At 39.5% G+C, this 14,096-nt stretch overlaps 1 protein-coding gene across 1 annotated transcript; it reads left to right on the forward strand.

The window, feature by feature from the left end:
* On the forward strand, window positions 8,622-13,748 carry LOC109846924. Its single transcript, XM_020416161.1, has 2 exons — window positions 8,622-8,886; window positions 13,453-13,748. The coding sequence occupies exons 1-2, from the start codon at window positions 8,622-8,624 to the stop codon at window positions 13,746-13,748; spliced, it is 561 nt and encodes a 186-aa protein (XP_020271750.1).

Below are 14,096 nucleotides of genomic sequence, written 5' to 3' on the forward strand. Positions count from 1 at the left end.
GTTTGCGAGCTTTTGATGGATCTGAGTTAGTGGTAGCGACCTCTAGAGCCAACCAATTTGCGGAGTTATATCTAGCATACGTTGAGGAGGTGATGTTACGGAATTGGGGCGCAGATTTGAGTGAGATGTGAGTAGTCTCAGAGTTTTAGGATGTCTTTCAGGACATACCAGGTTTACCTCCAGTGAGAGAGGTCGAGTTCTGCATAGAGTTGCAGCCAGACACCGCGTCGATTTCCTGAGCTCCTTACCGTATAGCGCCTGTTGAGATGAGAGAGCTACAGATCCAGCTAGATGAGTTGTTGTCTCAGGGATTCATTCGATGGAGTCATTCTCCGTGGGGAGCGCCGATCCTCTTTGTGAAGAAGAAGGACGGGAGTATGCGATTATGCATTGATTATCACGAGTTGAACAAGGTCACTATCCGAAACAGGTATCCATTACCGAGGATCGATGACTTGTTCGACTAGTTGTAGGGAGCTCAATGTTTTTCAAAGATAGATATTCGTTCTGGTTATCATCAGTTACGGGTTCGGGAGATTGATATTCCCAAGACCACCTTCTTGACTCGATATGAGTCATTCGAGTTTCTTATCATGCCATTTGGGCTGACCAATGCACCCGCAGTATTCATGGATTTGATGAATCGGGTTTTTCGTCCATACTTGAACCAGTCCATGATAGTTTTCATCGACGATATTCTTATCTATTCGAGATCAGAGGTAGAGAATGAGCAACATTTGAGGTTGGCATTGCAGACTTTGTGAGAACACTAGCTATATGTAAAATTTAGCAAATGTGAATTCTGGTTATCGAATGTTAGATTTTTAGGCCTTGTCATCAGCCGAGAGGGCATTGTAGTAGATCCGTCTAAAGTAGAGGCCGTACTTGATTGGGAACCACCAAAGACAGTTACAGAGATTCGTAGCTTCTTGGGTCTGGCGGGCTATTATAAAAATTTTATTCAAGATTTCTCGAAGATCGTGACACCACTTACACGTCTTACTAAAAAGGTGTACAGTTCATTTGGAGCACAGAGTGCCAGAAGGCATTTAAGACATCGAAGGCTAAGTTGACTTCAACACCAGTGTTGATTATTCCCAGCAGTGATAAGACTTTTATTGTCTACACGGATATATCCTTATCAGGTCTTAGAGATGTATTGATGCAGACCCAGAGAGTCGTAGCCTATATTTCGAGACAGTTGAGAACTCATGAGCATAATTATCTCACACATGATTTGGAGCTAGCAGCAGTGGTCTTTGTATTGAAGGCGTGGAGGCATTATTTGTACGGAGTGTAGTTTGAGTTATTCACAGATCACCAGAATTTGAAGTACATCTTCTCACAGAAAGAACTCAACCAGAGGCAACGACGATGGATAGAGTTTATTAAGGATTATGAGTTCACTATACAGTATCATCCGGGAAAGGCGAACATGGTAGCAGACGCGTTGTACAGGAAGTATCATCACGGGCTAGCAGCTTTGAGGTGTTCACTATATCGGGATCTTTATATCCTCAGTCATTATGATTTCAGGCCAGAGATTAGTGGGAGCAGTGTTTTCTTAGGAGCTTTATCAGTACAACTGTCTTGGGGAGATAGAGTAGTCGGAGCTCAGTTAGAGGATTCGTGGATTCAAACCCGCAAGGGGAAGATCTCCAAAGAACCCAAAGATGATTGGACTATTAGAGTAGATGGAGACCTTCGGATGAAGGGTGAGATCGTCATGCCGAACAATCTACAGCTGAAGAGGGAACTTTTTGATGAGGCATATTACAGTAGATATACGGTGCATCCAGATACAATGAAGATGTACAAGGATCTGAAGAGGCATTTTTGGTGGAGTGGTATGCACAGAGAGATTGCAGATTATGTGGCTAGGTGTAATACCTGCTAACAAGTTAAGACAGAACATCAGAGACCTGCAGAAATCCTACAGTCTTTACCCATTCCCGAGTGGAAGTTGGCAGATATTTCCATAGATTTTATAGTAGGGTTGCCTAAATCAAAGAAATGAAATGATTTTATTTGGGTAATAGTCGACAGATTGTAAAGTCAGCGCATTTCTTACATGTGCGGATGACTTATACGGCGGATACCTATGCGAGGATTTTTATTCGAGAGATTGTCAGATTACATGGAGTTCCAGAGACGATTGTATCAGATCGAGGCTCAGTCTTTACATCCTATTTTTGGAGGAGTTTTCAGAATGCTTTGGTAGCCAGTTATCATTTAGCAGTGTATTTCACCCCTAGACAGATGGTCACACCAAGAGGGTGAATCAAGTATTGGAGGATATGCTAAGAGCATGTATTATACATTTTCAGGGTAGCTGGGAGGATCACATCCTATTAATTGAATTTACATATAATAATAGTTATCAAGCTACAATCGGGATGGCGCCGTATGAAGCCTTGTACAGGAGGCATTGCAGATCAGCTATATGGTTGGCACAGCTAGAGGATAGTCTATTACTTGGCCCGGAGCTAGTTAGGCAGACCACAGAAAATGTGATATTGATTCGAGAACACATTCTTGCTACACAGAGTAGGCAAAAGAGTTATGCAGATCAGCAGAGACGACCCTTAGAATTTCAGGTCGGAGACTTAGTTATGTTGAAAGTATCACCGATGAAGGGCGTTCAGCGATTCGGTAGACGGAGAAAGCTTGCCCTGAGATATGTTGGTCCTTCAGGATTATTAAGTGCATTGGAACTATTTCATATAGATTAGATCTTTCGGCATTGATGTCGAGTGTACACGATGTATTTCATATTTCGATGCTTAATAAGCATTTGCGTGACGAAGAGAAGCAAAGGGTGATTAATTCACTAGAGGTTGAGATACAGGATGATTTGACCACCGTAGAGATTCCGGTATGCATTCTTTCTAGAGAGAATAAAAAACTTAGAAATAAAGTCATTCCATTAGTGAAAGTTTAGCGGAATCGGCAAGGAACCAAAAAGATTTCTTGGGAGCGCGAGGAGGATGTTCGTCGTGACTACCCGCACCTGTTTGAACAGGTAAGGTCGATATTTAAATGTGCTTATATGCGTTGATAGATTTAATTATATGTGTTGCTTAGTCACATTTATATTTAACGCTAGAATGAGTCATTCAACACTTAGCTCTTAATTATTCAGAACATATGGTATATATATGGGGGGTTCCTTGTTTGGATTTTTTGCCCGACGTACTAGTTTCATCTAATTAGGGGTTAAGTGAGAATGCACGCATTTTAGATTTTTAAGTTTAAATGCTGCTTATATTTCAAATCGGGAGATTAATGATTCGAGATGTGTACGTGGGGGTTTCCTTAATTGGATTATCCTCTTTGTGTACTTTTCTCGTATTATTAAAATTTGCGATGCGACTGCGGAATTTCGAAAACAAAATTCTTTTAAGGGGTGGGGGTGGGGGGGTGAATGTAAAACCCCAAAAATTTATGTTAATATAATTAATATGAGATTAATTATGATTTATGAATATTTATTTTGATAAATATAGTTAAATGGGGTATGAGTATGATACCATGTGTTTTGAGTATAAACAAGTTCCTTCATGAGAAAGAGAAGAGTCGAAACATGCACAATGGCCAAATATGTGTAACTAGAAAATTCCAGTCCGGTCGTCCGTCGCGGTCGACCGCTGTCCGGTCAACCGCGAAACCTGTAGAAGTCAGATTCCTATTTTGAGTTGGTTTTGGTTTTTTAAAGCCCATATTCATTTTCCGTGGTTTATATATCAAATTTTCACGAATTTTCTCAGTTTTCTAAGAACCCTAACAACTACCAAACTCCCACAAATCCTAATTTGATTCTTGGAGAATATTGGAGGCTTTCAAGTAGATTTTTCGGGTGATTTTGGCTTTTGAATTGGAGATCTGCTTCGGCTTGGTATCCTAAAACATTTTTCTACAAGTGTCGGGCGAGTTCATCTCTGCTAATCCCCCTCCTAGTTTTAAAAATATTTTTTGAAGAATTTTTAACATGTTTCATAGAGCCAAATTGACTAGTTTTTGAATAAAAGTCAATTCTATTGTATTATATGTATAAAGACTAGGTCTTTCCATATTAAAAAGTTTGAGAACGAATTTACAGAAGTATGTAAGATCTAAAAATGATTTAAAACGTGGTTAATTTGAAGAAAGATGATTTGTTCTTCGTTTTGAGTTTTTATGCATTACTTAGAATTTCGAATATAAATGTTATGCAAATAATCATGTTATATATATTGAGTTTATTTCCAGAAGTTTTTATCTACTGTAGACATGCTCTCATGCAAGTTTTATATCATTTTAATCATGTTTGAATCACCTAAACACGTCGTGAACATGACACACACAACCAGATTGAGAATCTGGAATATCAGCCCACGGTCGACCGTGCCATAGTGATGGTCAAACGCGTGCAGGACAGAGGCCTGAGCAGGCTCTGGAACCTATCGCGGTCGACCGCCGTTCTTATGCGGTCGTCCGCCACACAGTCTATGGCCCTGTGTATGTTTTGTTTGACTATTGAGTTTTCGAGCTAGTCTCTCGATCTTGTACTATTATAATAAAATATTTATGAGCTGTTTAATATCTGAAATGTCAGTAAACACCAGACATAGACACGTACACCAAGATATGTATACGTATGTTTATAATATAATGTATTAACATGATAAATCAGAAAAATACACAAATATTATGTTTCCAGAATAGGGAGATGAAACCTATTTTCGCAGGACGATTGAGTAAGAGTATTATAAAAGTATCATCATATTATGTTTTCGGGATAGGAAGATAAAACCTATTGCCGCAGAATGATTGAGGAAGTATATTACAAGAGTATCACTAATGTATAAGAGATGCACATTTGTAAGTAATATAAATTATAAATTGGTTTCCATTTTTTTTGAGTACCCGCGAGTAGGGTGCTTTCTCTGAGACTGTGACTTACAAAACATGGTTTTTGGTTGGCTTTTGTTTGGATGAGTTCCTTTTATGTTAGATCCATCTACCCGAGTGTAGATTTGGTTGGCTTTTGTTTGGATGAGTTCCTTTTATGTTAGATCCATCTACCCGAGTGTAGATTAGGATGAGATATTTGTTCTACAATGTTAGATCCATCTACCCGAGTGTAGATTAGGATGAGATATTTGTTCTACATGTTTGAGGTTTGGAGTATTTTTCTTTTGGTTTATTGCTTTCATTCATAGGGTTTGGAGTTAGTATTTGAGGAGTCATAATTTGAGACATGGAATATACATGAGGGTTTCCTTATTTGGATTATTTCGCTCGACGTACTAACTCTTGTGTTGTGATTTCCTAAATATTAACTTCCAGTTAGAATTTTATGAATGATTTCACATGTATATGTATTAACTCTATTTTCTATATACTCCTACCTCTTCCCTTGGGGAGAGGTGGAGATGATCTCGCTATAGCGCTTTGACGCTCGTTGTTTTCCCCCCTCTTAGGCAGCGAGTCTAGCGCACGGAGAGTCGCAGGTTGATGAGATTTCTACATAGATCTCACCTAGTTATTTATTATATAGTAGTTAGTCAGAACTTCACAGTTAGTTGATTATATTCAGACTCTAGACTTGTAATTCATTTTGTAGAGGCGGAGAGCCATAGTGATACTTTATTTGACTCTTTATATTTGAGGTTTATTTCAGACTCAGAGATACTTCTATTCTATTTTTGTTAGGCTCATTGATGACTATTCTCTTATTTGCTTCTGTTGTTCTATTTCTTTTATTTGACTGTCGGTACATTCACCTATTTATTATTTCTACTAGAGAGATAGATACTGTGATGGTGAAACATGTCGTAGCAAGGTATTTGGTGCTTGGCAGGTTTGATAATCCGGGTTTCGTCTTGGACTGCAGCCTCGTGTGAAACCTGGGGTGTCACAGTATGTCACGTAATTAAAATAAGAATCATGGAATGACGAATGTTTTGCACATAAAATATCATGGTCGAAAACCATCCATAACATGTTCATAAGCTAAATTAATTCAAAATAAATTATTCTTTTGCAAAATAACTTCCTTTCAAATTGTCTCTATCATAATTATTCTAAAAATAATCTTTTAAAATAATAAATTTATAAATTCAAAAATAATCTTTTTACAAGATAAATTCTCATTAATTAAAAATAGTCTATTTCCTAAAATAAATTATTTTAAAAATATTTATCATTCTAAAATGATTCCCTTCCACCAAATAAATTCTGAAAAATATTATAATTATTCTAAAATAATCCTGTTGTTAAAATAAATTCTTTAATTTATTATAACTATTCTGAAAATACTAATTATCATATAATTACAATTTATTTAATATTATTCATCAAACACACGTAGATAATTATTAACGTATCCAAAATTTTAATGAATAATAGTTAAAAATATAAATTCGCACGACAAATATAAGAATTTTCGTAAACTAATCTAGAATCGGAATCTTACGCACAATTAGCAAATCTAAAAATTATACGAAAATAAATAACGTGAACATGGATCTTGTACCTAATAATTTTTACGATAATCTAAAAATTAAAATAAATAACAATCGAGGTTGGGGATCTTTCCTATGAGGCCTAGAGCCTGTGAACGAGTCGGTAGCGTCACTACAGTGTGGCGCGATAGATCTGAAGGTGGAGGAAGGGCTGCTGGTCGGTAGCGTGAGCAGCACGACGGTGTGGATCTGGGCGTTAGGGCACGACGGTGACGTTTGACCGAGGGTAGGGAGGTGATGAGGGCAGATCTGCTGCGTGCGACTATGTGATGTGAGCTTCGGCTACTGAGCCTGGTGGTGGTTAAGAGGAGGTAGGCTCGATGACGAATAGAGGAGCGGGAGCGCGGAGCCAATCGGCGCGGTGCGTATGTGAGATCCGTGTGACCGCCGAGCAGGTGGAAGACTAGAGCGTCCAGGGCCTGCCGGTTAGCGAGCCCGATCTGTGTTTGTGGCGGCTGAGGACACGCGAGCGGCAGCTGGAGCTTAGGAGCGCGAGTGTACGTCAGAGCTTGGCGCCAAGGACGTGTGAGTAGCGGGAGGATGAAAGAGAGAAGAGAGAGAGAAGAAAGGCTGCGGGTAGGGGGGAGAAGGTTGACGTGAAAAAAAACATAAGGGATATTTATATATAAATAAATTAGGGTTAGGGTTAAGACATAATTAAAAAATTAATTAGGGATAAAATTAGAATAAGTAGAAAAAATTATTTACAATTAATACGTAACAATAACAATAACACAACAAATTTTAATTCAAAAGTTTTCATTGCATCAAGTTAATTTGTAATTATCAAAATCATTTAAATAAATATAAAATTAGATTTTTAAATCATAAAAAATTTTAGAAAATTGAGAAAATACAAATACTCTTTTAAAAATAATAATTGAATATTTTAAAATACCAGAAAAATTATTTTAACTAGTATAAAAAATTTACGATCATTATAGAGCTTAATAATTATGATGTACCAAGTGAGGGTGAGTGGTACATTAATGAAGGTTTCAATTTGGCTTGCTTGTCTAATGTGTCCTCTGAATGTGAGAAAGCAGAGACCGATACAGATGTAGGTATAGATCCATGACATACATTGTATGCTGAGGCATCACTTGATTTACCGCTCAAATCATCCTTTGCTACATTCAAAGTGATAGAAGATGTACAGAAAGCCTTCTTCATGGTCTCGCCCAAAAAGAATGGTCAAAATCCAATCTATTTTGGAAAAGTTAATTCTAAGTTACCCAAACGGGAAAATTAAGATGAAGATCTTGGAATCCCACAATTTCATTATTATGAACCTAATTCTATCTATCTGATAAGAAGAATGAGTTATGACTTTGATAAACAGGAAGGTTTAAACTTCGTGAAAGGAAGACAAGCACTAATTCGATTTTTCACTCCAGAAGAAGGGGATTAGGTAATATTTCAACCCCTCCCCTTTTAGAAAATAAAGCCGGCGATTATCTATGGCAAGACCATTTATCTGGAACATGATCATGGGAATCCAATGTGAGCATCGAAACATTCTTTAAAAACGTGTCTATGAACACGACTTTAGCTAGTCATCCAGATAAAGATGTAGATGAGGACGATAAAAAGTCGATTGAGTCCACCAATAACTCTTGGATCAAATGCCTTAACATTTTGTGGGATATGCACTTCGAACAACATGAGCCACCCATAGAAGATAAGGTAATCCAAATCAACATGGGGGATGAAATCAATCCCAAGCCAATCTTCATAAGCGAGAGCTTATCACCCCCTGAGAAAGAAGACCTCATATTTCTCATTAGAGAATATATAGATGTCTTCGCTTGGAATTATGAAGATATGCCGGGTTTTGATCCTAAAGTAGCCATGCATCGTCTTAACATTGATCCAGATGCGAAGCCCGTTAAGCAACAACAATGTTGGTTGTGTCCAGATATTATAGAGGCGATTGAATCAGAAGTCAAAAAGCTTATCGACTTTGACTTTATCAGAGAGGAACAATACCCTGACTGGGTGGCTAACAATGTTCTCGTGCCTAAGAAAAATAGCAATGTTTGAATTTGAATCGACTTTCGTGACCTAAACACTGCATATCCGAAGGACGGATTTCCACTCCCCATCACAGATGTCATGATTGACAATACTTATGGGTATGAGAGGATGTATTTTATGAATGGGTTTTTATGGTATAATCAGATTAAAATGTACCCAGAAGATGAAAAGCACACCGCTTTCAGAACACCACTAGGGGTGTACTATTATACAGTAATGCCCTTCGGACTAAAGAATGCTGGTGCAACCTATCAGCGTGCGATGAACACAATTTTCTATGAATATCTACTTAAAAAGATAGAGTGTTACATGGATGATATTGAGGTGAAGAGCCAAAACAAAGGTGAACATCTTGCAGATCTGAAGATGATGTTCGATATTATGCGAGCACATCAATTGAAGATGAATCTTACGAAATCTTTCCTGGGGGTTACTAGCGACAAATTCCTCGGGTTTATAGTTATATCCAAGGGGATTTCTCTTAATCCAGAAAAGATTCGTGCTATCCAAGAAATGCCACCTCTGAGAAACATCAAAGAGCTCAGAGGCTAGCTGATATGGGTGTATCTTCTCTTCAAAACTTAGTGATCCTCATGGGAACTGGAGGATAGCTGATTCTCATGGTAGCTTGAGAATAGAGGTATAAAACAGCACAGTAGAACGTAGTTTGAAGTGTGGAACGATACGATGAATTGAAGAATCGAAGCATCCAGTTTTCAGCTCGTGAGTCGACTCATAACAGTCATGAGTCAACTCATCAGGTTGAGTCAACTCATGCCTGTCATGAGTCGACTCACGAAACCTAGCCATGTTTCACAGTCTCTGACGAGTCGACTCATCTCAGTCATGAGTCGACTCATTGCTGGTTTTGTGTTTTGTCCAGTTTCGGATGAGTCGACTAATCTCAGTCGTGAGTCGACTCATCGAAGGTTTCCTGGTTCGTTTGAGTTTCTGTTTGCATAAATTCCTGTTGGGTTTGGACTTGGTTATTTATCACTTTGCCATCCACATTGTTACACCTATATAAGGGATTGTTTAAGGTTTCTAATCAATCAGATGTAATCAAAGTGAGATTATAATCAAGAGAGATTAGAATTTAGAGAGAATTGAGAGCTTATTCTCGATTCTAGTAAGATTGTGAGAGAGAGATTGTAATCTTTTCGTACTCATAGTCTAGAGAGGGTATTTTCCTTTGTCACATATAGAATTGTTCTTGTGTTTATGTCATCCTCTTCTCAACCCACTTTTGATAATTCTATGATCAAAGGTGCTTGCACGGCGACTCATATCAAGTTGGTATCAGAGCAATTAGATTCGGTAGAGGGGGCATCCTGTGTATGGTCCTGACTCGATCGCAATACAAGAAGCTAGGCGAGATCCTTATTTCATTGGAAGGAGTCCAAGTTTTAAGGAAGAAGGAGATGGCTGAAGGAGACAATTCAGCGAGGATTGATGCATTAGAGAAGCAGATCGAGATGATAGGGTCTACTCTTACACAACTCGTCAGTCTTATCCATGGAGGTGATAAACAAGGTAAATCTTCTTCAAAGTCTAAGAAGAAAATTGTGGAGTCCGATGTGGAGAGAGAGGATTCAGATACCGATGAGGAGGAGGCAACCGTTAAGGCTGCATTGCATCAAGGGGGTAAGAATTCTTACCATAACCTAAAGATTGACTTCAAGGTGGAGATTTCTGTTTATGATAGGAGTGTCAATGTGGAGAAATTCGATGATTGGATCAAACGTATGGAGATGTATTTCACTCTCTACGGATATTCGTCCAAGGAGAAGATTGTGTTCGCGACTTTGAAGCTTTTAGGGCACGCGTTAATATGGTGGAAATCCTACTGCAAGCTGGAGAAGAAGGCGGTGTCATGGAATAAGTTCAAGGAGTTACTGAGGAAGAAGTTCTACCCGATGGGATTCCTTGAAGAGTGTTGGTACAAGTGGTACGACTTACGGCAAAGAGTTAATCAAACCGTTCAATAATACAACACGGAGTTCCAGCAGTAGGCGATGGTCCTCAACATTATGACAGAGGAATATTCTGTGTTTATAAAGTATATGGCGGGATTGAGCAATTACATCCGGAAGGAGATGAAGTTATTCACGGTCGAGATTATTGCAGAGGCGAGCGTGAAGGCTATTGCCATTAAGGGCAAGCAGAAGAAGGGCAACGAGACTAAGGGAGACTCCAAACAGACAGGAGGCGAGTCTAGTGGTTCCAAACATAAGGAGGAGAAGAAGGGTGATCCAGGGAAAGTAGAACTAATTTGTATTCACTGCGAGAAGACAGGGCATGTTGCTGATCGGTGTTGAGAGAAGTATCCTCATCTCAAGCCAAAAGGATTGAAGCAGGGGGAGGAGAAAAAGGTATATATGATAGCTCAAGGTCCAAAAGAATTCCCGGGGATGACAGAGCTTAACAACAATCTCAACCTTATGGTGGGGAGACATGCCACGAAGGAGGACAATGACCCGAGAGAGCAACTCTTTGTGCTTAAGTTGCAAGTGAAGACTAGTTTGGTTAATACCATAGTTGATCCGGATAGTGAGAAGAATTTGATATCTAAGGCCTTGGTTCAGAAGCTGGGTTTGAAGATGGTCAAGCATCCGAAGCCTGATCCATTAGGGTGGATTCAGAAGGAGGAGAGACTGAGTGTAGTTGATCAATGCACTGTTAGATTTGCGCTCCATGAGTTGTATAGTGACGAGGTTACGTGCGGCGTAGTTCTATTGGATGTTTGTCAGATTATACTGGGTAATCCGTACTTATGGGATAGATATGCGATCTACGAGAGGCGGGCTAAGAAGTATACATTCACTAAAGGTGGTAAAAAGTTCATATTTCGTTCGGCGTCTCTTCCGAGGGAGACAAGCTTAGGGACGGCGATGTGAGTGAAGAGGTTAGTGAATGCAAGTAAGAAGTTTGTCTTGCTGTGTATTAGACTTCCAGAAAAGCCATCGAAAGAGGATTGCATGTTAGAGCGGAAGACGACTACGATAAAGCAAGGAGCGAAGGAGTCGTTTCTAGTTGTACGTTGCTACTGAGTTCCTAGCAAGGTCAGGTGATGCAGAAAGGATGGAGGAGCTCGCGAGTTTCCTTAGCTAAAGTTCTAACCTGAATGTGACTTCAAGTTCCTAAAGGGGGGACCCATGATACTGGTGTATCTTATCTTCCGAACTTAGTGATCCTCATGGGAGGTTGAGGATAGCTGATTCTCATGGTAGCTTGAGAATAGAGGTGTAAAATAGCACAGTGGAACGCAGGTTGAAGCGTGGAATGAGACGATGAATCGAAGAATCGAAGCATCTAGTTTTTAGCCCGTGAGTCAACTCATAACAGTCATGAGTCGACTCATCAGGTTAGTCGACTCATCAGGTTGAGTCGACTCATGCCTGTCATGAGTTGACTCATGAAATCCAACCGTTTATCACCAGACTTTGACGAGTCGACTCATCTCAGTCATGAGTCGACTCATTGCTGGTTTTGTGTTTTGTTCAGTTTCGGACAAGTCGACTCATCTCAGTCGTGAGTCGACTCATCGAAGGTTTCCTGGTTCGTTTGGGTTTCTGTTTGCACAAATTCCTGTTGAGTTAGGCTTGGTTATTTACCACTTTGCCATCCACATTGTTACACCTATATAAGGGATTGTTTAGGGTTTCTAATCAATCAGATATAATCAAAGTGAGATTCTAATCAAGAGAGATTAGGGTTTATAGAGAATTGAGAGCTTGTTCTCGATTCTAGTGAGATTATGAGAGAGGGATTGTAATCTTTTCATATTCATAATCTAGAGAGGGTATTTTACTTCGTCATATACTGAATTGTTCTTGTATTTCTGTCATCCTCTTCTCAACCCACCTTTGATAATTCTGCGATCAAAGATGCTCGCACGATGACTCGTATCACTTGCAAGGTCGATTGGAATATATTCAGAGATTCATATAAAATCTCTTAGGACACTGCCGACTCTTCACCAAGTTGATGAAGAAAGGAGTCTCATTCCTTTGGAATGAAGATTGCCAAAAGGCATTTGAGGAGATTAAGCGATACCTCACATAGGCACCCGTCCTTAGGGCCCCAATATCAGGAAAACCATTCCTGTTACATGTGAGAGCCATAGATCATTCTCTTAGAGCTTTGTTAGCTCAGAACAAAGACCAAGGACATGAGCATGTAATTTTCTACCTCAGCAGAATCATGATTGGAGCCGAACACTGGTACAATCTGGTAGAAAAGGAGTTATTGCCTTGGTATTTGCTTTCTAGCACAAGCGACACCATTTGGTCGAACAATCAATTCATATCATCTCCAAGGTGAATCCTTTGAGGGTTCTTAGGATGAAACCCTCTTCACTGAATTACCGTCTAACGAAATGGGCGATACTCTTATAGCAATATTCCATGCAATTCCTACCTCAAAAGGATGCTAAAGGCCAAGCTCTAGCGGATTTCCTGGCTGATCATCCAATATCTAATTCGTCCAAATTATATGAAGACTTACCAGATGAAGTTGCTGAAGCTTGTATAATCCAAGAGGGCATACAAGTATGAAAATTGTTCTTTGACGGTACGTCTAGAGCAAACCTTAATGGAGGAAATACCACTGGTGTGGGGTAGTACTTGTATCCCAAGTGGTCATGTAATCCCAAGATGATTCTCTCTAATTGAGCCATGCACCAACAATTACAACGCTTTGGTATTAGGGATGCAGTTAGCCAAGGAGCACAATATTTGATACCTTGAGGCTCATGGTGATTCTCAGCTCATCGTGAATCAAGTCCGAAGAGAATATGATGTACATAATGAGGACTTAGTCCTATACCACTTCGCTGTGCTAGATGTAGCCCAGAAGTTTGAAGGCTTCTTTATTGGATACATCCCACGAGTCTAGTATGCATATGCAGATGCTCTAGCCTTGCTGGTAACTTCATTGGCATTGCCGCCAAAAGTAGAGATGATGATATTCGTCATGAGTCGTGAATTGTATCACCCCAAGCTACCTTTAGAAGATTGCTCAAACGAAACAACAGCGGAGATTGCCTTTGCGACTTCAATTGAGCTCGAACCAAGAGATTGGTGGTTCCCGTATATTGACTATGTCTTGTACGGGATACTGCCCGATGATTCTAAGGAAATGGCCATCGTAAAATGGATGGCCCTTCGATTCTATTATGATGTAGTTTCTCAAACCTTGTACTAAAAATCACATGATGGAGTCTTGCTTCACTGCTTTTCCAGAAAAGAAGTGCATGTGGCTCTTAAAGAAGCTCATGATGGAATGTGTGAAGCTCACTAACCAGGAGCTAAATTAGGAGATCATCTTCGAAGAATTGGTTACTATTGGCCTAAAATATTTGCAGACGCTGTCAATTATGCTATACGGTGTCATGCCTTTCAGATTCACGGTGACTTCATTCATCAAGCACTAGGAAATCTACATCCAACCACCTCATCTTGGCCATTCGAGATGTGGGGAATGGACATCGTCAGACTTATCTCCCTACCGACCTCCAAAAGACATCGGTTCATATTGGCAGTAACCAATTAC

This window comes from Asparagus officinalis, chromosome 7 (genome assembly GCF_001876935.1).
Source record: "Asparagus officinalis chromosome 7, Aspof.V1, whole genome shotgun sequence".
Taxonomy (NCBI): Eukaryota; Viridiplantae; Streptophyta; class Magnoliopsida; order Asparagales; family Asparagaceae; genus Asparagus; species Asparagus officinalis.